This window comes from Hippichthys cyanospilos, chromosome 3 (genome assembly GCF_059441005.1).
Source record: "Hippichthys cyanospilos isolate Australia breed blue-spotted pipefish chromosome 3, RoL_Hcya_1.0, whole genome shotgun sequence".
NCBI classification, from domain to species: Eukaryota; Metazoa; Chordata; class Actinopteri; order Syngnathiformes; family Syngnathidae; genus Hippichthys; species Hippichthys cyanospilos.
Genome location: NC_142371.1, coordinates 23,582,159 through 23,604,173, shown reverse-complemented (window position 1 = coordinate 23,604,173; position 22,015 = coordinate 23,582,159). Strand labels below are relative to the sequence as shown.

Sequence of the window (22,015 nt, the reverse complement as noted above, 5' to 3'; positions counted from 1 at the left end):
TCTTTTTATTTATTGGTATGGTGAGTCATCACAGCAAAATAAAAGTCACATTTCTAACGCCTAAAATAGCTTCTTCTGTGTATTTATTTTTACCTGCAAATACGATGGAACATTACTTTATTAATAATTTAGTACACTTGAATTGACATCAGAGGTCATCAAACTCCATGGCATTGCTCAAGAAACCAATAAAGAAGCAAACATGTGCACATTAAATATAAATACTTTTATAATGTACAAATTGTACAGCTGCAGTGGCGACAGCGAACAATAACAACAACGTCGCTGGACAGGACGGCATACAGATAAAGAATACTTTTACACCATCACTGGTATGTCAGCTTTTTATACACAAACAGGCAGCTGGAATGATGAAATATTCAAACGTCTCCTTCCTGACGGTAAAACTAAACAAATAAAACACCATTACCCATAATCCCTAGAGTGGGGCCAGTCTCAGAGGTCCCTACAGGGAAAAAAACACGTCCTGCTTGGCTCTCGTGACGGAAACCTTCGTCGAGGTTACTATTGAAATGTTAAGACAAACAAACTACTGTCACGTGACCTTGATGATGTCACTGAGGGGAGGGCAGACCAAGGCTGTCGATGATTGACATGTTTAAAAAAAAGAACACGTGAAATTAATTTCATTCCTTACTATGATGAAAACGCAAGCCTTAAGTCAAAAGGGATCATTTCCGATACAGTACGGTAAGATATCGATAACACTGAATCATAATATGTAACCATCCGGAATCGATATACTATGAATTGCAATCTGATGAAATACCATCGCAATTCATAATCCACTGCCAATGACAAGGTGTAATTGCTAGTTTGCATCCTAGTATTTTTTTAATGGCCCTTATGTCATGTTTGGACACCCCTGATCGAGTATATTCTATAAGTAAATTGTGCAAGTATTTTTTTTCCTGTCTTAAATGAGACAGAGGTGGGACTAGTGGCATGTGAAGCTCAATTGATGCTTTTTTTTTTTTTTTTTACGCCCCTTAGAAATATTTTGTCGAAATCTGGGATAACGTTGCGGACGGATGCCCCCAAGAATAAAATTTATGCCTCTCTTCATGCCTGTAAGCGGTTGCAAACATCCTGAATTTGAAAATTGCAGTTAGGGCTGAGCAATAAATCTAATTAATTTGATTTAGTCATTTTAAGAACTGAAGGTTTGAAAATTAAAATATATTAAAATATCGTAGTTTTCTAACAACTTAATTTTGGCATTTCAGCAAGTGTTGCAGAAGTTATTGACAGCTTTTATTTTTTGCACGATTAAATAATAACGAATAACGAATTTTGCACGAATAAATTTACATTAAAACCAACTTGAAATCAGTACACATTTAAAAAAAAACATTTTTTCAGAGATTTGGATTTTTTTTTTTTGCACTGATAATTTCTGCTGTCTTTTTCACATTTTCAGCATTAATTTCCAAACGTATAACATATCTCAAACTCACTTTATAAAGTCATGAATGTTTTTCTTATACTTTAGTCGTGGGAGTGACTTCTTGTTTCAGACACAAAACTATAAACAATAAGTGGTACTCTTCCAATATAATGAATATCACTTGACAGCCATATCATTTACCATTTTTTAAAAAATATGCCATTTCTTTTTGCTCCGGAGTCGATGTGAACCGAGGAACCCCTGCAGTATAGTACGGAAAGGAAACTGCACGAGCTTTGCGCCTCTTGAGCGCTTTCTCATTTGCATAAATCATCATAAAACACAAAATAAAACATTCATTTACAGAGCAAGAGCAAAAAAAAAAAAAAAAAAAAAAACAATCCCAACAATGAGAATGTTCTTGGAGCACAATTAGAGTGCTTCTCTCCTCTGGAAAAATCAATCGGGCGGCCAAATGTGACCCTTGAACCCAGGCTGCCATTAAGTATGACCTCACACTTTGCTGTCGGGAAGGGCGCAGACCCTCAGTTTCAAAACAAGAAACCCTCGGGAGGTAGTTTCAAGCTTGGCTTGGTCAATATGACAGACGGGGTCACTCACTTCCAGAAAAGCGTGAAATTCATATTTCGAATCTGGACTCCCGTCGCCAGCACTCCAGTGATGACACTCTCAAAATACTGAAAGAGAATATCCCAGAAGCCAAGTGCGAAACACGCTGATAATAATAACATGAAAATATGTTTGTCTTCGAAAGGCCCTCAAGAAACGACCAAAGTGAGCCCTCATATGGAAAAAAAAACATTGGTGATCTTAAACCCATGTTGGTTGTATTCGGGTGGCAAACAAAATCCGTAAAACTAGTTTGTCTTCGAAGGACCCCCTCGAGTACTCCTCGACTGGCTGATTCTAACCAAAATGGCTGACTTCCCTTGTCGTTTTGGGCATGGCTTATAGGAGTGCTTCTCAAATAGTGGGGCGGACCCCAAAAATAAAATAAGAATTTTGATCGTTTTTTTTTGTTTGTTTCAGACACTTTGATGCACTTGTGTTTTTTTTTCTATTTTAGACTAAGCTGTAACCTGTATACATGCTGTAAAAATAGTTGATGAAAGTTGATTTGTAATGCTTTTTTTTCTCTTGTCAATGTTAAAAAGGGCACAGGTTAAGGTATTGTACTTGTACAATTTTTATAGATATTTTTTTTTTTACAGTCAGCGCGTCAAGTGGGGGGGTACGAAAAGTTTTCTCTTTCCTGGGGAGGGTGGGCTTGTCTCTGGAAACTAATCCTTAAATGGTCAAGATGGAACAAAATGACAAATTTCCTTTGTCTTTTAAGTGGTAATTGAAAAATGAGGCTTCATAACTATTTTTGGGTTCCTCTAGATGGCGCTCTTGCTTCAAAGATGCAGTAGAAGTTTAATACAGGCGATGCAATGTAAATTTAATACATTTCAAATGTACTAGCCTTCAATTTTAAACCAAGAGTGCCATCTGGAGATGCAAAATAATACCACAAATGGTTAACGAGGCTTCGCTTTTCCCATCGTGACTCAGAGGACTTGCTCTGCCATTTTGTTTTCAAGTTTGAGGATGAAGGCTATTGCAATAGAAATGTATAAAATTTCCACTACATATTCAACACAAGTGTGCCATCTTAGAGGACCAAAAAAAAAAAAAAAAACAATTCGCAAGTCACTCATGAGGCTTCAGCTTTGTCATCACTACTTAAAAAAAAAACAGAAAAAAAACACTGTGCCATTTTGTTTTGACTTTTGAAGATAAAGGCTAGTGCAATAGAAATGTATGAAATTCTACAGCATTTTTAAACCAAGAGTGCCATCTAGAGGAGTAAAAATACATCTCAAATGATTCGTGAGGCTTATTTTTTCCATCATTTAAGGTAGAACTGCATGATTATGACCAAAATAATAATCCCGATTATTAATTACAATTATTCATCATGTTTGGTCAAACGTCTATTTATTGCCCTTCTTTTAAACAAGCAGTATATAAACAAGGCTTCAAGGTTTGATACTTACAAATAACAATAAACTAAAATAAATAAAGTAAATAATAATTTCCATAAATTCACTCGACATGGCAAAAACTTGGCACACAGGGCAACACAGCTAACTTACTTGCTGAGTGCAAACCAATTAAAAAAAATGAAGCCGACTTAGAACCAAGCACATTATTTACTTTTAAGCAAATTTTAATCAATTAGCAGTCAAATGTCATTTTCTATCTTTTCGAACCGTTCCAATTTTCGATCTCAATTGACAGCTAGCACTATATTAGGAATCAGGTGAGAAACTCAACACCATTTCACACTGGTAAATGATAACGGCTTTTGTCATGCAAACATGTGGGAAACATTGCCCCCTGGTGGTAGAATAACAAAAAGTTTGATTTGACATGTAAAGCCGCTATAGCTTTTTAAATGTTAATATGACCGAGGATCAACTTAATTAATCATGATCACAATTAAAAATCAATTCATTGTGCAGCCCTAAATTAAGGTTCGTTTTTTTGAACTTTTCAGTCCAAATCTAATCTAAATATTCTGGAATTCTTACAAAATAAATGAGGTATTTTCACCTGTGGGTGAAGTCCTCAAGTGTTAAATAAAAAAAAAAAAAAAAAAAAAAAAAATTAGGCTGGTTAAGGCTAAGCTGGTCTCATGTGTTTTGCGCTCAACACAAAAGCAACAACAGACAACTCTTTGCAACACGTTGACACACAATGCATCTCGTTCAGCGTAATTGGAACATTTAAACGGCAAAACAGTTAAAGAAGAAGAATCATTTCGTTCACGTCGAGGCGTGAACTGTGCGAGGAACCCGGGGTGGACGTTTACTGTCAATCTCGCTCTGGCTAAGTGAACCCCTCCTTCCCTGTGTAAGAAATGCCTGATTCCTGACAGATCCCCTACTGACAAAAGCCATTAGCGACCTAATGAGCGATCCGTGTCATGGATGTGGCCGCCTCGCACCTTAGCGACCGACCCGCTGTCCTGCCTTTTGCTGCAAAACCTCACTATCTCGTGACTCGCTTATTGTCGCAAACAACACCCGCTGAAGAGTGCTCAAAAATCCGGAGGGGGAAAATAAAAAAAACACGCTAACTGCTGTTACCTTAAAACGAGCCAATAAATTTCGATATTGTTTTACAGATGCCTTGCTTCGGATTTTGTTAGTTCAGTTCACGTCTTGGAAGTTTCACAGCATGAATGGACATTTCAGGAATGTGTTTTCTCTTTTCTTGTTGTTAGGCTTGCTCCTAAGTGGAAAATATCAAATTCTTGGCATGGCAAGAGACGTTACGTACTCAGCAAAGGTTACATGGATTTATATACGATGTAAAAAGCTTGTTTGCGCTAGCATGATCAGTTAGCATAAGGTAACGTTATTTATACTTATTGTTTTTCATTCACTTTTTTTATATTAGTGGCCCACGTGGTTTTCATGGAAATATTTACTGTAGTTATTACTGTGTTCGCAATAGGTTATTGATTGACTTCTGTATCAAATTCGGTTACATAAAAAAATCCAAATAAATACAAATAAAAAGCAATGTAAATTTGTTATAATCCAAAGATGCCGTATAATGCAAAGGTAGAACCTCTAAAGTCAAACACCCACTCAATTCATAATGGAAACACGATATAGTTCGGGTACATACCGGAGATGGGGCGAGAAAAAATACTCAGAGACGAGATGCCTCACGAGATTGAGTCCACAAGAAACGAGGAGATTTTTGCAAAATTTGTAACATACTGTCAAATAATTCCTCATTTATTATGCAGTTTTCATTTTTTTTTCTTTTTATAGAGCAGGCAAAGAAAATGAACAATCTAGCGTTCGAATATAAAACTTCTCCAGAAATATTGCGGCGCTCCAATCTTGCGAGATCTCATCGTACGAGATCTCGTCCCATCCCAAATGAAGTTTACGCAGCCACTTAACTCCCTTATTTTAATCACCCCACAACTAAGACATCACAAATGAGAATAATGCTAACCTTTAGCTCACTGCTAGCATTATAGCTAACGAAAGATTTCCGGCAGATAGCCGCAAACTTGATGAGGAACACTGAGTGGGAATACGTCCTCAAATGTAAAAAGCTACATTGCATTCCCCTCAATTTCACATCTGCTTCTTCGGAACATTCTGTACGCAAGGTGAGTGTAGCCGTCGTCGTTGTATCGCTCTGAAGATCTCTTGACGCTACTTTGGATTGCCTGTCGCAAACAAAGCCCTCCCCAAGGGTTTTGCCTTCTAGTCAAGGCAACACTTCAAATCCCGCAGAATTGAATAAATCGCAAGTCTTTTCTTTCTTTAGGCGGTCAGTAGTAAGATGGAGGTTGGTGAGAGTTTGTCCTCCAGACTTTCAAGTTCATCATTCATAACTCTTTGATGTTTCTTCAAAAAGTGAGCGGAGGTCAACCAGAGTCCAAAAACAAGTTTTTCGGCGAGGGGGGCAGCTAAAAGATTGCAAGTGTGAGTTCCAGGTCTTAGTTTGAGAATCTTCATCCGGTTCTTTCAGGTCCTCCAAGTTCACATGGTACATTCACAACGTGTGGTTAAACAGCAGTGTCGGTAAATGAAAGACGGCAGCTTGTGAGGCTCCAAATCCTCAAAATTTGTTGGTGGAACCCTGTCTTGAGGTTTCAGAGGTAAGGTTTCCAGAATTCTGGGCTACTCTTGCAGAATTTCGTTGATTGTTGGGGTCTGTGACTCCGCCGCCATATCCTTGTCTTTAACATCTAGGTCGTCCGATTCTTCATTCTTGTTTTGGTTCTGGTCTGGCTGATCTTCATTTGTATCTTCATCCATTTCAATACCGTTTTCCACTAAAACTTCAACTTGCTGCTCGTCCGTGGCCTCGTTGTCCTTTTTGTCAGCAGCAAAAGTTTCTGTGACTTCCTGGACGTCCGTTCTCTCCAAAGACTCTGTCACGCCCTCTTCATCCAGTTCAGATGTTTCCTTTTCAATCTCTTCTACGTGAGGTACTTCTTCTTTCGTTTGGACAGCTTCTACCTTGACGGCGCTCGTGTCTTCATACTTTCCATCCAGCTCCTTCGTCTTTTCGTTATCTTCGGTCCTGCGCTCATTTTCCTCACTTCCGACTGTTTCCCTGTAGTTTGGGATCTTCACGTCTTTTTCCGGCTTAGGTTGGCTCTTCCTATTTTTGTGCTTTATGCCATTTTTGTTGGCCTTACCGCGAGGTTTGAAGATCAGTTTCTACAACATAGGAAGCTTGCGTAAGCGCTGCAACATTTAATAGAACACAGGAACTCAAGAAAACATAGACACAACAGTCCAATTGAAACAAATTTAACTGTTGGGATCAGGAGAGGGAGAAACTGTTATCTCAAGGTGAACAGTGCAGGGAAACACAACTAGTTGACTTGCGCTATCTCCTAAATCTTTGGCCTATATTAACCGTGTTCTTATGTCATTTTACTCGCACAAAGGTTAGCTTCAGGGGTTATCACTGGTATTCGGGGTCATCTACAATAAATGTCCAGATCTACTTCTGTAAACATTTGGCCCACTGCCGAGGAATTCACTATAACGCTGACAGGGAGGCCATTGTATTTGGCGTAAAAGGGAAAACATCTGTGCGGACAAGGCCACGGAGCAGACATTAGCCAAAAAATCAACAAGAGCAATGTGAGGTCGCGTACCTTGGATTCCCTCCGTTTCCGGCTCAAGACGGGCCGCTGCAGGAACACAATCTGTTTGGTTGCCAGACTGCCATCGCTGCAGAGGACACCAGAATTGTTTTATGACAGGCATAAGACTATTTGCTAGGAGTTTTTACAATTTTTCATACAGTCAGTAAAACGGATAAATCATCTGCCAGGGATATTTGACTAGACAAGATCATTTTAGGCCAGGCAGAACACATTTCTGGCATGGCTGAAAAGTACGGTCAGTAGTTGGTAGGCTATTTCCTGTTTCATTAACCGAGCTAGCTTATTTAAGACCTTAATCCTCTATCTCACTGAGGGGTGAACACTGATGATTGTCAGCCGAGGTACCTGCTCTTTTAATCTCTGCAGTTTATTCAAGGTCGCCAACATTCATGGGTTGCCACGCTTTCGCCAACATTCATGTATTGTTGCTCAATTTAACGTAGTTGAAATTATTATTAGTGTTTCTAACTGAGTATACATTGTATTATTTCAATAATCAGAAAAAAAACAAATTCATCCCTTTGCTGAAAACAGGATTTTATTTCAAATTGAGGTTGTAATAATATAGGTAAACAAAAATTCAGGTAATGGTTCATTCATGTTTCTGTAATATCAGAAAACGTTTTGTTTTTTGTTTTGTTTTTTCCCTAAAAGTAAAATCAATTCAACACATAAGGGTGGTAGCATGAATGACTACATAAAAAGGAGAATTATTTAATTTCCAGGTAGTAGTAGATTGCTTTAGCTCCATTATAATTGATTGAAAATTGATCTAGTAATCAATGTAATTAGTAATGTAAATCATTTGTGATTAGGTAAGTGATGATTACTTTGGATACTTGCCAAAAGTAGAGATTACTTTAGTACTTAATTAGAAAAAGTAATTGCTTACCTTAGTACTTATTACTTAAGGTAAATGATTACTTCAGTAATTAACTTTTTCAGTGCCATGGATGAGAATTCTTGACTAATTTTTACCTAATAAAATCCAATTGACTAGTGTAGTGATAACTGCGACCATTGGATGGCAGTGTTTCCACACTTACAATACAGATATTACCGACATGCAATTCAAAGTAAGCAATGGAACTAGATCTTTCATATGATGTCACCCATATTTAATTGACATAGCATACAATATTCTGTTGGCTTTAAAAGATGAATGAAGGAAAGTGGCCTACTAGAGGTTTCCTTTTCCGATAAGGCCTGGCACTGAAAGAGTTTTAATTACTTATTACGTTTATTTTAATTCCCAATTCTTTTTTTCAGCCATTTTTAAACCATACGTTAGCCAAATACTTTTAAAAAATGTAAAGAAGTACCTGGAATCCAACTTCTGGGGGGAAAAATAAACTAACGTAAAAATATGTCTTCGGGACTGAATGAGTTAAGAGTGCAGTCAAATGTGAGTTTTACTAATAAGGAACACCAGACCTCCTGAACATGCTTCAGACATATGTATACGTTTTTTATGTTATGCATTGCGGTTGACCAGTCCTGTCATTTGCGGTTTCGAAGCAAGATCAGCTCGGGTCTCGTCTGTGTTGGAAACGAAGAGTCTTGATAAGAAAGCGACTTGTCGGTCGTTCTTATGCGCTGCTTTCACGGAACCGGGCCCTCTTAACTGCTGTCATTTGTCAGTGCCACTTTCACGCCGGCGACACACTTTGTAATTTGTCTTTGAGCATTTTTTCTCCATCTAACAAAAGCTTCTATCGCTTCCACACGGGCCCGCGTGTCAGGTTTTGGGTCGGTGCCCCTCTATGATCCCGCGCCTTTCATTCTTTTTTTGACGCCGCTCTCATTAACAAGACGTCTGCTCCGTTTTGTTTTTTTATAAATTGGCCGCCACAGGCCTTTGCTGACAGCTTTATTGTTTGCTTCTGCTTTGCGGCTTTCATGTTCCATCCTGCTGTTTTTTCGGGCTAAAACGGAGCCGTCCGCATGGCCCGCGAATAAGAGCTGCGGCTGCTTGATGACGGCTCGGCAACGTTAAAAGCACCGCTACAAACCTCCCCTTTCGCAAGATGAAATAGATGCAAGAGTTCTTATATAAACCACCCAAAAAGCCTCACAAAACATCTCGTTTTCCATTAGCGGCCTCCTCGTGCTGTCTCTGTGAGCTATTTTCTGGGCTGTCAAGATTGCCGGACGGCTTCCGGGAGAATCAAAGGCGAATAAGCGAGTGCGCGTTCCCAGCAGAAGCTTCAGTCCAGCTTGTTGAGGAAATGACAGGCCTTTGTGGAACACACACTGCTGCGCCAGCAAGACTCACATTTACTCACTTGTGAATGCACCTGGAGGTGGGAGTCTATTAATGCAACATAGAAAAAGGACTTAAAAAAAAAAAGTCATGGAAAGTCACAAACTGTACATAAAATGGACAGCGGTTTCTAGACTAGCTTTTATTTTCAGGCATTGTGATTTGATGTTAAAGCTGACATCAAATTGGTTACCAACAAGTTGAAGCAGACGCTGTTTCTTTTAGGGGTGAAACTCTCAAGCTAATCATGCTCATGCTCTGCATGACAGTAAAACACAAAATGCAATTAGAAAGCCAACTTCAAAATAAACCTTTGTTAACCAGATAATATATGGACAAAAATGCCTTTGTATGCTTTTATTTTGAAGTTGTTCCAAGCAACGTGTTCCAACGTGAAAGCTTGACTATTTCACCACAATACAGACATTGGCTTTCATTTTGGGGGAAAAAAGTGTGTCTTATATTTGAGAGATTTCGGTAAGTCCTTTTTAAGCATTCTTAACTCTTTAAGTGCCAAGCATTATGGGAAAAGGAAACCTCTAGAGGGGCCAGTATATTTTGCATTTTCACTCATCTTTCAAGGCCAACAGATCATTGTGTGCTATGTCTATGTAAATATGGGTACTATCATCATATGAAATAATTGATTTCCATTCCTTACTTTGAATTGCATGTAGGACTTACAACACAGATATTACCTACAGTAATATCTGTGTTATAAGTGTGGAAACACTGCCATCCACTGGTCACAGTTATCACTACAGTGCTCAATCGGCTTATATTAGGTAAACTTTAGTCAAGGGCACAGGTGTCTAATTCAAAGCCAGGAGGACAAATCCGGCCCGCCACATCATTTTATGTGGCCTGCAAATGCTGATTTGACTCCTGGTTTCTGGCTAAAATACTAAACCTGCAAGTTGTCTTCAACTTTTAAAAGTTTTGCGCAAAAAAAAAAACATAACAAAACATTTTTTGTTCCCAATCTCTCTTATGAGCTTTTTCCTGACCTCTGTTTTCAAAACTATCCAAGTGTGTGAAAAACATTTATTTTACTTTACTGTTATTCCGGCCCCCTGACAGAAACGATAACTGCAATGTGGCCCTCGATAAAAATGAGGTTAACACCCCTGGTCAAGGGTGTCAGCTACCCTCCATAAAAAAAACATATTTGATGAGAATTTTATTATTTAATATATTGTTATTGCGATTTTAAAAGACGAGAATTCTCATTTATGGCCCTGAAAGACTTCATTAGCATAATTCAGCATGATGTTGTTGACATCGGTGATGGGAATGTCAACAACAAGAATGTTTCATGGCGATCGGTCAAAAGAAAACTTGTTCTGGAAAAATACTTTGTGCCGTACTTAGTCTGTGTCATTGTCATAATGAGCTTTTGTTTTCTTACGCAATCATCAATCGAACAAGGCTTTTATGTGTCCTCACCGTGCCTGATTTTTATTTTTTTTTTTCATGCCGGCGAACGATGAGATATGACTTAATGGCTGCAAAATGTAATCACCAGCTACACTAATTGAATGCAACCAAGGCGAGACAAGCGCCCGGGTTAATGTTGCGCGGAGACGCCAGCCGAGCGTCGGCTAGCATCCATTTTAGATGAGACAAAAACAACAAAAAGACCCGTTTGCAGACTTGTTGTTTCAACGAGCGAGCGGTAGCCGGCGCACAAACAAGCCTAATGAGTATCAGAGTGAAATGTATCATCAAACTGTTTGCAGGCTGGCTGAGAAATAAGCTGCTTGTTGTAGTCTATCTAGGCCGGCTTGATTAATTAGCTCTGTTGTGTTGCGGCGTTGAGGCACTTTGTGTGTAGAGGGGGTGCGGGGGAGGGATGTGTGTATGTGGGGGTGGGTGGGTGCTATGTGAGATCATGAATCAGTTGTGAAAGAGGATAGAAAATCACTCAAGTCTGGGCGCTGATGGAAATATGTAACACTTCTCTCCATTAGTGGGATGCATCACAGATTTTGTCAATGGAAATGTGAAGCGACTCAACTTTTTTATGCAACGTTTACACCAGATTGTCAACCCCCCGCGAAGTCTGAAACCCGCGAAGTAGGGTATCAGTTCCTAGATTTCTATGTACGCCCCAATATAGCCGCAGTAACCATAAAAAATATATATTTTTTTGTTGTGTATTTTATTTCCTTTCTCCTATTATTTAACATTACGTTATCCTTATTAACATTATCCTATATTAATTAAATAACTAATAATACTTAGTTTATTGAGAATTTGTTCTCAGGACTGGTTATCTGCAACAAGACTCTGGTGAAAGAGTACGCAAGTCATCACGTTGAACTTCTCATTTATTTTAGCTCATGTATGGTGTATCATGTAGTATCTGTTGAATAATAAATCAACAACAATCTTAAGGTCAGTAAACTAACACATAAACACTTGCCGAACTTTATGAATTTACTGTATTTTTAGCCGAGATTAGCGGGTTAGCAACAACTAACAACAACTACAGTACTAACTATAAAGTACAACTTCTACACAAACGAACACATAAAGAGAATAAACACTCATCGCTTATTAAACATAGCCAGTAGCGTGCGTTATCAACATAAATGATAATAAACCATAAATATGAGCCTACCTTGTCATTCACTACATCACCGTAACGAGCCGAATGACGCACAGAGAACTTAAAATAGGAAACGGAAATGTAACGCGACCCAACAAATAAAAGCATACATTTCAAAATAAGATAAAAAACGTCACGAGGGGTAAAACGCTTGAAGAATTCTTAACATAGTTATTAACTAATATTACTTAGTTATTCGATGAAAACAGTACTGTATAATGTACTTTTTTGCTTTTTTCCATTTTTGCGCATTTCTTAAATTATTTTTTTATTTTCAAATATTTTTAATTTTTCCTGGAAAACCCCGCCAAGTACTGAGACCGCAAAGTAGGATTGATCACTGTATTAGATAAAATATATACAAAATATTAACACTTTGATGTGAAAAATAGCCAACTAAGTAATATTGTCTCTTTAAGACATTTCTGTATTAAGATTATTTAGCAAAATGTTTTTGTTTGTTTTAAAGTGGCAATACCTTTCTATTGGTATCATCAGTCATAGTTTCGTTAAAAAGAAAACAAATGTGAATTGGACCAGATACTGAATCCATATTTCTGATTACATGTATTCAATTATTCGATTTTGTTCTGAAGCCGTGACTGAAAAATTTCAGCTCGCTTGAGGAGCTTTATATTTAAGCGTAGAGGCTTTCAAGCATGACGTTTATGCCACCAAGTAGCTCCTTCTCTGAACCAAAAGCGGATGTCGTCGTCATCGCAGCCACGAGCGATGCGTGAGCGCCGGCTTAGCCGAGAAAGCGTTTCCGCGTGGGGATTTTCCTGTGACGGGTGGCAAGCCGCTCTGCTTTAACCGCTACCGAGAAGCAGATTTAGGTCAGCATTTTTGAGCAGGAAGTCGGTTTGAACCTCAACTTTAGACAAGGTGTGTATGCTGGCTGCGTTCCACTTCGTACAATCTAGGCCAAATGATGGCGGAGCGCAAAGTCGGTATACAGCCACAAACAAGGATGAAAGAAGATGAATTATTAAGAGAAGTGTTTTAAGAGGTGGCGTTACCTGTTGGTCTTGATTACAGGTGTTGGCAGCACACAAGTGAGTCTCCAGCCATACATGGCCAAGGACTGCAGCAGGGGAACATAATCAGCCTTCACCTGCAAACCCTGTGAGGAAAAGACACACGCGAGGCTTAAAAACAGCATCAACTCCCGCGCATGATTGTGCGTATCGGTGCTTTTCAAGGCTTTTGTGTCATGTTGGAAGTTTTGCTGCAAAGGTTAGAAAAATAAATCAGAAAATCCCCAGTTTCTATGAGTCAACATGGCAACGCGTTGAGCTGATGACAAGAGTTTGTCAGCGCGCCAAGACTTTGAACAAACAGGCTGCTCACTTTGTGGCAAATATTCACCAACCCCCCCGCTGTCTGTTTTTGTTTTGTTATTTTTTTAGGATGAGATGCATCACTATAAGGCTATAGATATTTGAACAAAACTTATTTGAAAAACGTACTGCAAGCGCATTCCGAAGATGAATCAGATGTCTCGAGGTTTCGCGTGATTTGGCGGACGTCTTCTGAGATTTTGCAGAAATCTCATGAGATTTAGTCAAAGTCTCGTTGCATTTTGCAGTCATTATGTGAGTTTTAAGAGAAATCATGTGGGATTTCGAGGGAGCATTACGAGATTTAACAGAAGTCTTGTGGGATTTAGCAGGTCTCATGAGATTTTGCAGACGTCTCTTGAGTGGACAGAAATATCTTGAATTTTAACAGGAGACCCTTGAATTTAAATTATTATCTCAAGAGATTTAACAAAAGCCTCTAGAGATCTAACGAATGTTGCCTGAATCTTAACTGGAGTCTCGTTGGACTTAGCAGAATTCTTTTGAATTTTATCAGGTCTTGCGAGATTTAGCAGAAGTGTTTTGAGTGGACAGAAATCTCCTGAAATTTAATAGAAATCACTTGAATTTCAACCTACTTCTGCAGAGATTTATGAAAAGTCTCTATAGAGCCTGAGATTTAACTGGAATTTTGTTGGATTTAGTATAAGTCTCATCAGAAGATTTGGCAGAAGCCTCGTGAGATTCAAACAGAGGTCTCATGAGATTTAGATGTCTCGTGAGATTCTATAGAAGTCTCACAAGATTGAACAGAAGTCTTGCAAGATTTAAACAGGGGTCTTGTGAGATATAAGAGACTCCTATTAGCTGTCTCAAAGTCATTCGAGATTTAACAACGGTCTTCAGTTTTAACAAGTCTCATGGATTTTAGCACGAGTGTCATTGGATTTAACAAATGTCCCATGAAATTAAAAAAAAAATCTCTTCAAATTTAACAGCTGTTTCTTGATATTTAATTGAAGTCCCTTAAAGATTTAACACAAGTCTCTAGATATCTATCAGAAGTCTCTAGATATCTAACAGATTTCACTTGAAATTTAACTGGAGTCTCGTAGCATTTAGCTGAAGTCTCGTTACACCAAGCAGAAATCTTGTGAGATTTAAACAGAAGTCTTGTGAGATAAAAAAGAAGTCATTTGAGATTTAACACAAGTCTCTTCAGATTTAACACGTTTCATGGGTGTTGGCATGAATCTCATTCCCATGAGATTTAAAAAAAAAAATCTCTTCAAATTGAACACAAGTCCTTTGAGATTTAATTGAAGTCTCTAGAGAAGTCGCTGAATATTTCACAGATATTGCTTGAGTTTAACTGGAGTCTTGTCGCATTTAGCAAAAGTCTCATTACACCAAGTCGAATTCTAATTAGATGTAGCAGAGATCTCTTGAGATTTAACAGAAAAAGTGTGAGATTTGACAGAATCTCAAAATTTAAAAGATGTTTCTGGAGATTCAACAAGTTTACTGAAATTTAAATGAATTTTCATGGGATTTTGCAGCAATCATGTGTAACTTCAATTCTCTAAAGTGACTAAGTAGAACTTTCAAAAGAATTGAAGAGCATGCCCACAGATTCTTTTTCAGAAATAGTAAACAAAAAACATAATTCAAAAAAACAAAAAAAGATTTACCCATCTTGTACGCACGCTACTCAAACGACAACTGTTCACCTTTAAAATAAGTTCTGAGATGGCACAAGTGCATGACTTGAAATAAAAGGTCAACATTTCATTTGCCGTCTAAATTGTTGAGCTCTGGGGACTTTTCAATTTCATACAAGTTCTGAGTGAGCGAATGTGTATGAAATAAAATCAAATGCTGACATTTTTCATGTAAATTACCGACATCACTGATGTTGAAATGCACGTACCAAATGTAATAAAAGGAACTGGTAGCCTCAAACAGGAAATGAAGCAAATGAAGTCTGAATTAATGCACTTTGATAAGACAAATAAATGGAAAAAGGTAATGAGGCCCGCAAACAGACACACATAATAAATGTCAAACATCACAAAGATTTAAATGCAATTTAAACTCATTCAGTGACGTACAAGGCAAAAGCAGCCTGGAGGGAAAGCGGAAAATAAACATAAAAATGTCAGGCAAGAGAAATAAGTGATAAGCGGCAGACGTGTTCGGCAAGTAAACAAGCGCGCGGATTCTGCATTCAAATGTCAACAGCGTTAAACCCTCGCCTCAAATCACAAAAAAAGTCGTCTTCGTCACAAACCACGTCAAAGTTCAGCTTGTTTTTGCCTTTTCTCGCTGCTCCTTCATTTTTATTCATAGGTAGAGTGTTGAGTTTCACGGGGTTTTGTTTAAAGATGACACATCTGCTCAGACTTTTGTTTTTTGTTTGTTTGTTTTGAGAGACTGCGCCAAACGCTACTGAAACGCAAAAGATCAGTATGACTTGAGTGAAAATGTAAAAGCGGAAAATGTCACCTGACAAACATCAAAAGAACACTGTTTCATCTGAACAGAACTTGTACAATTTAGACCTAGTAGTGATCATAAGGACTAATATTAATAATAGTCTATAAATACTAGTCAATGTGTATCAAGATGAAGCATACAAAAGCTCATGTTATAGTACGTTAAACACAGTAACGGTGACGTAGGCTAGCTGCTAACGTTAGCCCCACCCAAACCATCTATCTTTGAAATGTCTGTCCCTAACCTAGCAGACTCTACTTGAATTTGAATATTAACATTGATATTGTGGAATTCACTGTTTTTAGCCTAAAGCATAAAAAATGCATAACTATGCAGTGAAGCTGACTAATAAATTGATTAAAATACATAATAAAACATCCGCATATATTGTCTTTAAAGGATTACAATAGAATACAGATTAAATGATTTGTACTGTTTTTAGACTGACAACCTTCCACTGGATGTGTAACGAGTGTAATTACATACATTTAGAATGTCAAAATGTTTCCAGTTGGTGAAGAGAGTAATATAAAAGTAATGCAATAGTATTAATTTGAAATGACAGTAATTAATAATAAAGAATGCATTACAGTTTTGAAGTAATTTGCCCAACACTCCATATATTTATATACCTGTACGCATACATACACTCTGGCTGCACAATTAATCGGGTTTTAATCGCAATCACGATATTGGCGGCTATGATTAATTAAGCTGTTCCACGCCGATATTAACATTTAAAAAGTTAAGCACTTTTTTTTAAAGTCAAATCAAGCACGAACATCAAAGGGCAATGTTTCCCATTTGACAAAAGCCTCTTATTTTTAATTTTTCACCAGATTCCTTATATTTACACTGTCAACGCTCAATTGAGAGCTATTTTGAAAAATCCGATTGGCAAAGAATTGGAATAAATTTGTTTTGAAATGACTGAAAATGACATTGACTGCTAATTGATTAAAACTTGCCAAAAAGTAAATAATGTGCTTGATTCTAAGTAGATGATTTTTTTGGATTGGTTTGCACTCAAGTAGGTTAGCTGTGTTGCCCTGTGTGCCAAGTTTCTGCCATTAATTATTTACTTTATTTATTTTAGTTTATTATTATTATTTCCAAGTATCAAGCCCTGAAGCCTCGTTTATATACTGTTTGGGATCGTGATTTCACTATTGACCAAAATAATCCTGATGATTGTTTTGGCCATAATTCTGCAGCCCTAATATACACCCTTGTCTGTTCTTTCATTGTTAAGAAACGTCATCGCAGGCGAAGACGGGGGTGTCAGCAGCTAGCATGACGCACACCCCTTGCAGCGTGTGATATCTCAGTTCTCCTGGTGGAGGTGAGAGAAGAGGCGACCCAGATAGCAGCGGGGCTAATTTGCACCAGCACTCAGCGTGAGAGGTCGCGATCGTCCTGTCAGGTTTCGCTGCTTCGATAAGGCAGGAAGGACTAAGAGCTTAATGTCACGCTAAAAATGGATGGATTTGGGCTAAAAAATGCTCCTAACATTGGGATCAAGATTATTTTCACAAGGAAACATTCTGTTAGACTGGGGAAAAAAAACTAACTGTTTGGACCTCAATTTGAGCCAAATTTGGAGGACTGTGAAGCACTTCAATAGGATAATAAAGTAGCCAAAATTCATTCTCGTAATACTTCAACTAAATAACACGATACTAGCTCTATTGTGAGAATTCTTTTTTGACATAGTTTCTACTATGTGTGAATTTTAAAATGACCAAAAACAGAAATGCTAATTTCGGTAAGCCCGCTAATGGTGTTTCGAGTTATTATAGCAGTAAGCTCGTACATTTTTGGATGAATTTATGTTTTGGAAGAACATTTTTGTGTTTGTATAAGCAATGTTTAAATCTCTTTGGTTTATTACTTTGTCACAAATAAAGAGCTTAAAACAAGTATATTTTGCATCATATTTTATATCAATATCTGTACAACGATGAATGCAATTTTTCATTTCTTTAAACCGAAAATATATTTCTTGTCAGAAAGATGAAAACCTGACGTCCCAACGTTTTAACCTACTGAAAATGTCAAATCAACGAGAATTTATGATACCATGTACAATATAAAATCCTTCATGTTCCCTGGCCATGTGATTAGCTGCACTTTCTTATTAGCTTGTTCAATCCAACAGAGCAGCAGCGGAGCATCAAGAAGCGAATTGGTGGAACAAGGAAACGTCCTTACACACTTAGAAAAGTCTAAATTCCATTAGTGAGATAGCATCTGCAAATACACACACACGCATACAGTATATAGTACACACACGGACAAGCAGGCGAGCACACACCTTTTAAACACACGGGACAGAAATCCATTTTAACACCGAACCTTTGCTGACGAAAGAGATAATCGGGAGCAGATAAGAGCTTGTTTACTGCGACTGACACACACAGGCGCGCACACACAGACAAGCGCCGAGTCAATATGTCAATAAGATGTACTGCATGTTTCAATGTTTCATCCCATAAATAAGTTTAAAACCAACAAAAGTCATAAAGAAGACAAAAGAAAAATCGACAACGATTCACGTAAAGGCGGCATTTTTTTTGGAATTGTTGCATTAAAGAAAATCCTAAAGAGGTTTTGCAGAAGTTGTTTTGAGAATTTTTAGGTGTTTTTATCAATATGTTTGGGAGTTTTTTTTCCTCATTGAAGTACATCCCTTTCCAGAAAAATTCCATAGTTTTGCGAGCAAGCCAGAACCCGCTATCCAAAAATCGCTCATAGAAAACTTGGGAAATTTTGTCAAATTAAAAAATTAATGAAATGGCTTGGACGATTTATACACGATGAAGTTGGAATAGTTCAAATTAGTCAATTCGTAGTGTTGTGCGACGAATAAGTCCGATTTTGAGTGTGAGTGAGCTGTGTGTTTTCAAGCGGAAGTCTCAAGATGTGAGGTAGATTTGCCTGATTTAGAAGAAGTCTTGTGGGATTTTGCAGAACTCTTGTGAGATTTGATCAGTCTCGTCGTATTAAGGAGACGTTTTATGAGTTTTAACAGAAATTTTGTGGGATTTTAGTCGTAGTCTTACCGGTTTTAACAAAAGTCTTGTGAGATTTAGCAGAAGTCTAAGTGAATCTAACAGAAGTCTCTTAAGATTTAACAGAAATCACTTGAATTTTAGCGCCTCTAGAGATTTAACAAAAGTCTCTAGAGAGCGAACAAATGTTGCCTGAAAACCAACTGGAGTCTCTCTGGATTTAATAGAAATCTCTTGAGATTTATCAGAAGTATCATCAAATGTAGCAGAAGTCTTGTGAGATTTAGAAGAAGTCGTGCGGATTTTGCAGAACTCCTGTGATCAAAGTCTCATCACGTTTAGCAGACGTTTTGTGAATTTTAACAGAAATCTTGTGCGATTTTAGCAGTACTCTTATGGGATCTAACAAAGGTCTTGTGAGATTTAGCAGAGGTCTAAGTGAAATTCAACAGAAGTCTCTTGAGTTAATAGAAATCTCTTGAGATTTTAGAGAAGTCACTTGAATTTTAACGCCTCTAGAGATTTAACAAAAGCCTCTAGAGAGCTAACAAATGTTGCCTGAGAATTAACTGGTCTCCCTCTGGATTTAATAGAAGTCTCTTGAGATTTATCAGAAATAGATCTTGTGAGATTTTTAAATCTCGTGAGATTTAACAAGAGTCTTGTAAGATTTAGCAGAAGTCTCCAGAAAAGCTCCAGAGTTTTGCGAGCAAATTGGAATGATGTAAATGTTGAATACACTATTGAAATGAGACATAAATAACAGGTGAAGTTAGGTCTCGTTAAGAATGAACAAACATTTTTTACGTGGAGCCTGTGCTCAACTCATCCCTTTTGACTGCAATGATGTTTTTGTTTGAAACGGTAAATTTTTGGATTAAAACAACATTTCGAGGATTTGGGGAATATGTTCAAGTTGGAATGATGAGAATCAGTTGATAATGTGAGAGGAGTAGCACGTCAAAAAAGTGTGAGGAACAAAATAGAAGAAAACTAAAGTTAATGGAGTGGAATAATGTGTGTGGCCTTTAGCCTTTACACAATAAAAAGAGCTAAGCTAGTCACCAGGAGTCAATAATAGTAATTGCGCCGGACGAAATGAATCATAACGACTGTTGTGAAAATCGTAATAAATGTTGAAAGTGCACTGACGTCAATGACGGTCCACTGCTCCACCACGATGGCGTCGAAGGTGGTGCTGGCCTCGCCTTCGCTGGCTTCCTGGAACACGAAGACGCTTTCCACCGACTTGGGAAGCAAATCTGCAGGAAGGAAAGAAGAAACGGCAGATGTGAGCAACCGACAAATTAGAAGAATTCAGACAAGTCACTTCAGAGTAAAAGTCCCATTTTTGGTGGAACTTTATATGACAAACAGTGGAAAATTCTGCTACTAAATATTCAAAAATCGTTTAGTTTATCAATGGCTAACGTTAACTCATAACTCATGTTACACGGTATGATTTTTATGTGATAATGGGTGACCAGTTATATTTGGGAAGCCAGCAACAGTTCCAACAGCTCCCATACTGAGTATCCAATCACAGAGCACGTGCATGTAACGTTCAACTGGAGGCTTTCTAGTTGGCTTTACTGTCGCCAACTTGTGTTCTGATTGGCTATTGCAACTGTCCATTAACCCAATGTGCCCGTTCACACACCGTGCACAGACGCCCGCAACTGTTGATTGTGAAGGCCTCGGGCAGATCATACAACCTGGAGACACAAGTTAGCTGAATTCTGATTGGATAAAAAAGTCTAACCTAAAACTATAACACTGGAAGGAGCTTAACCAAATGGATATTGTGTATATATGAATCAGTATTGGCTCAATACCGAGTATTATTTCAAGGTATTGCACTGGGAGTTGTTACTAGTATAAGAGTAGCATAATATAATTGTATAGTCGTATAAGTGTACAGTATAAGAATATAATATAATATATAACAGTAATAGAGAAATAAATCTAAAAGTATTTAAAAGTATTACAACAAAAAATAGTATAATAATAGTGTATCAAAAAGCACTATTAATATTGATATCAATATTTGCTATGGGTTTGGTGACTTCACAAGATTTGAGTACCCATGCTGGTATCGGTATGAAGAAGGTAGTATCGAACATCACAAATACTGTACATCTAAAAAAAAAAAGGGGGGGGGGGGGGGGCAATCTATCTTTTAGATAAAAATCCGCTAATAAACCTGAAAAATGACTGGTTGCATGTGCACTTGTGGATGAAAAATTAGCTAGCAATGCCTGAAAATTTTCGGGGAAAATGTGACCATTTATGCTCACTCCGAACTGGGCTTTTATTTTTTTTCACGCAGGATACAACGCGAGAAAAAGCGGGCTTTGACCAGCAGTTGCAAAAGGGTTGAATTAGTCACATGATCTCAAACATGCTCCAATGCTGATACATTTCCTCTGCATCACATCCCAGACAGACTGGCCTTCATGACCCCCATACAACCCCCACTCCTCCTCCCCACCCCCCACGTCTCTTGTTATTCCTTTGAAACACCCGCACACACATGCGCATACGCACACGGTCATCCAGGCTGGCCCTGAGTGCTTTCTCATTACTACCCTGCCATTTCCACACTAATACAGTTTGCCGGAGCCCAGATGCAACACAAGACACTCCACATTTCATTACGAGACCCCAATAATAGCGATGGGGGGGGTGGGAGGGGCGGTTCCTGTGGCAGAAGCGACAAGGAGGAGGACAGAAAAGCAGACAGACAGCGAGGGCCTTCATATGGATGCACCCCCACAAAACCTAATTAAGGTTGCTGCACTCTCAATTGAAGATGTTTCAGACATCTGCTGGCTCGCTCAAATGTAGACATTGTTCACCCGAGACCCCCCAAGACCCCAATATTCATAGTGTTTTTCTTTTTTTTTTGGGTGGGGGGTGGCTCTAGTCATTTTTGGAAGTGATCGGAAAGGATGTCAAAATGTGGCGGTCCGCTGAATGTTAGGATTAAGCGAGTAAGTTCGTTTGGACAATATTACTGTATGATTGATTTATTATTTGGGTTTACTTAGGTGTTACGGTAAAGGTACATACAGTATCGACAGTAAACATCAACTGGGACTTACAAACAGCTCAAAACATGCTTTTACAGTGATGATTTCCTTTTTTTTCATATTTTTTTTTTAGTAAATTTTAGTAGTAAAAAGTTAATATTTAATCTATAA

The 22,015-nt window shown here is 38.1% G+C and overlaps 1 protein-coding gene across 1 annotated transcript in view; it reads right to left on the bottom strand.

Moving 5' to 3' along the window:
* Nucleotides 1-205: 205 nt before the first annotated feature.
* rftn1b (raftlin, lipid raft linker 1b) overlaps nt 206-22,015 on the bottom strand; it is an 82,871-nt gene continuing 61,061 nt past the window's right edge. The window contains exons 7-10 of the mRNA XM_088411753.1: nt 19,965-20,074; nt 13,024-13,127; nt 7,119-7,194; nt 206-6,672 (exon numbers count right to left, since the gene is read on the bottom strand). Coding sequence (XP_088267879.1) covers nt 6,127-6,672; nt 7,119-7,194; nt 13,024-13,127; nt 19,965-20,074 — 836 coding nt within the window. The 3' untranslated portion in view covers nt 206-6,126. The remainder of the gene's footprint in view (nt 6,673-7,118; nt 7,195-13,023; nt 13,128-19,964; nt 20,075-22,015) is intronic.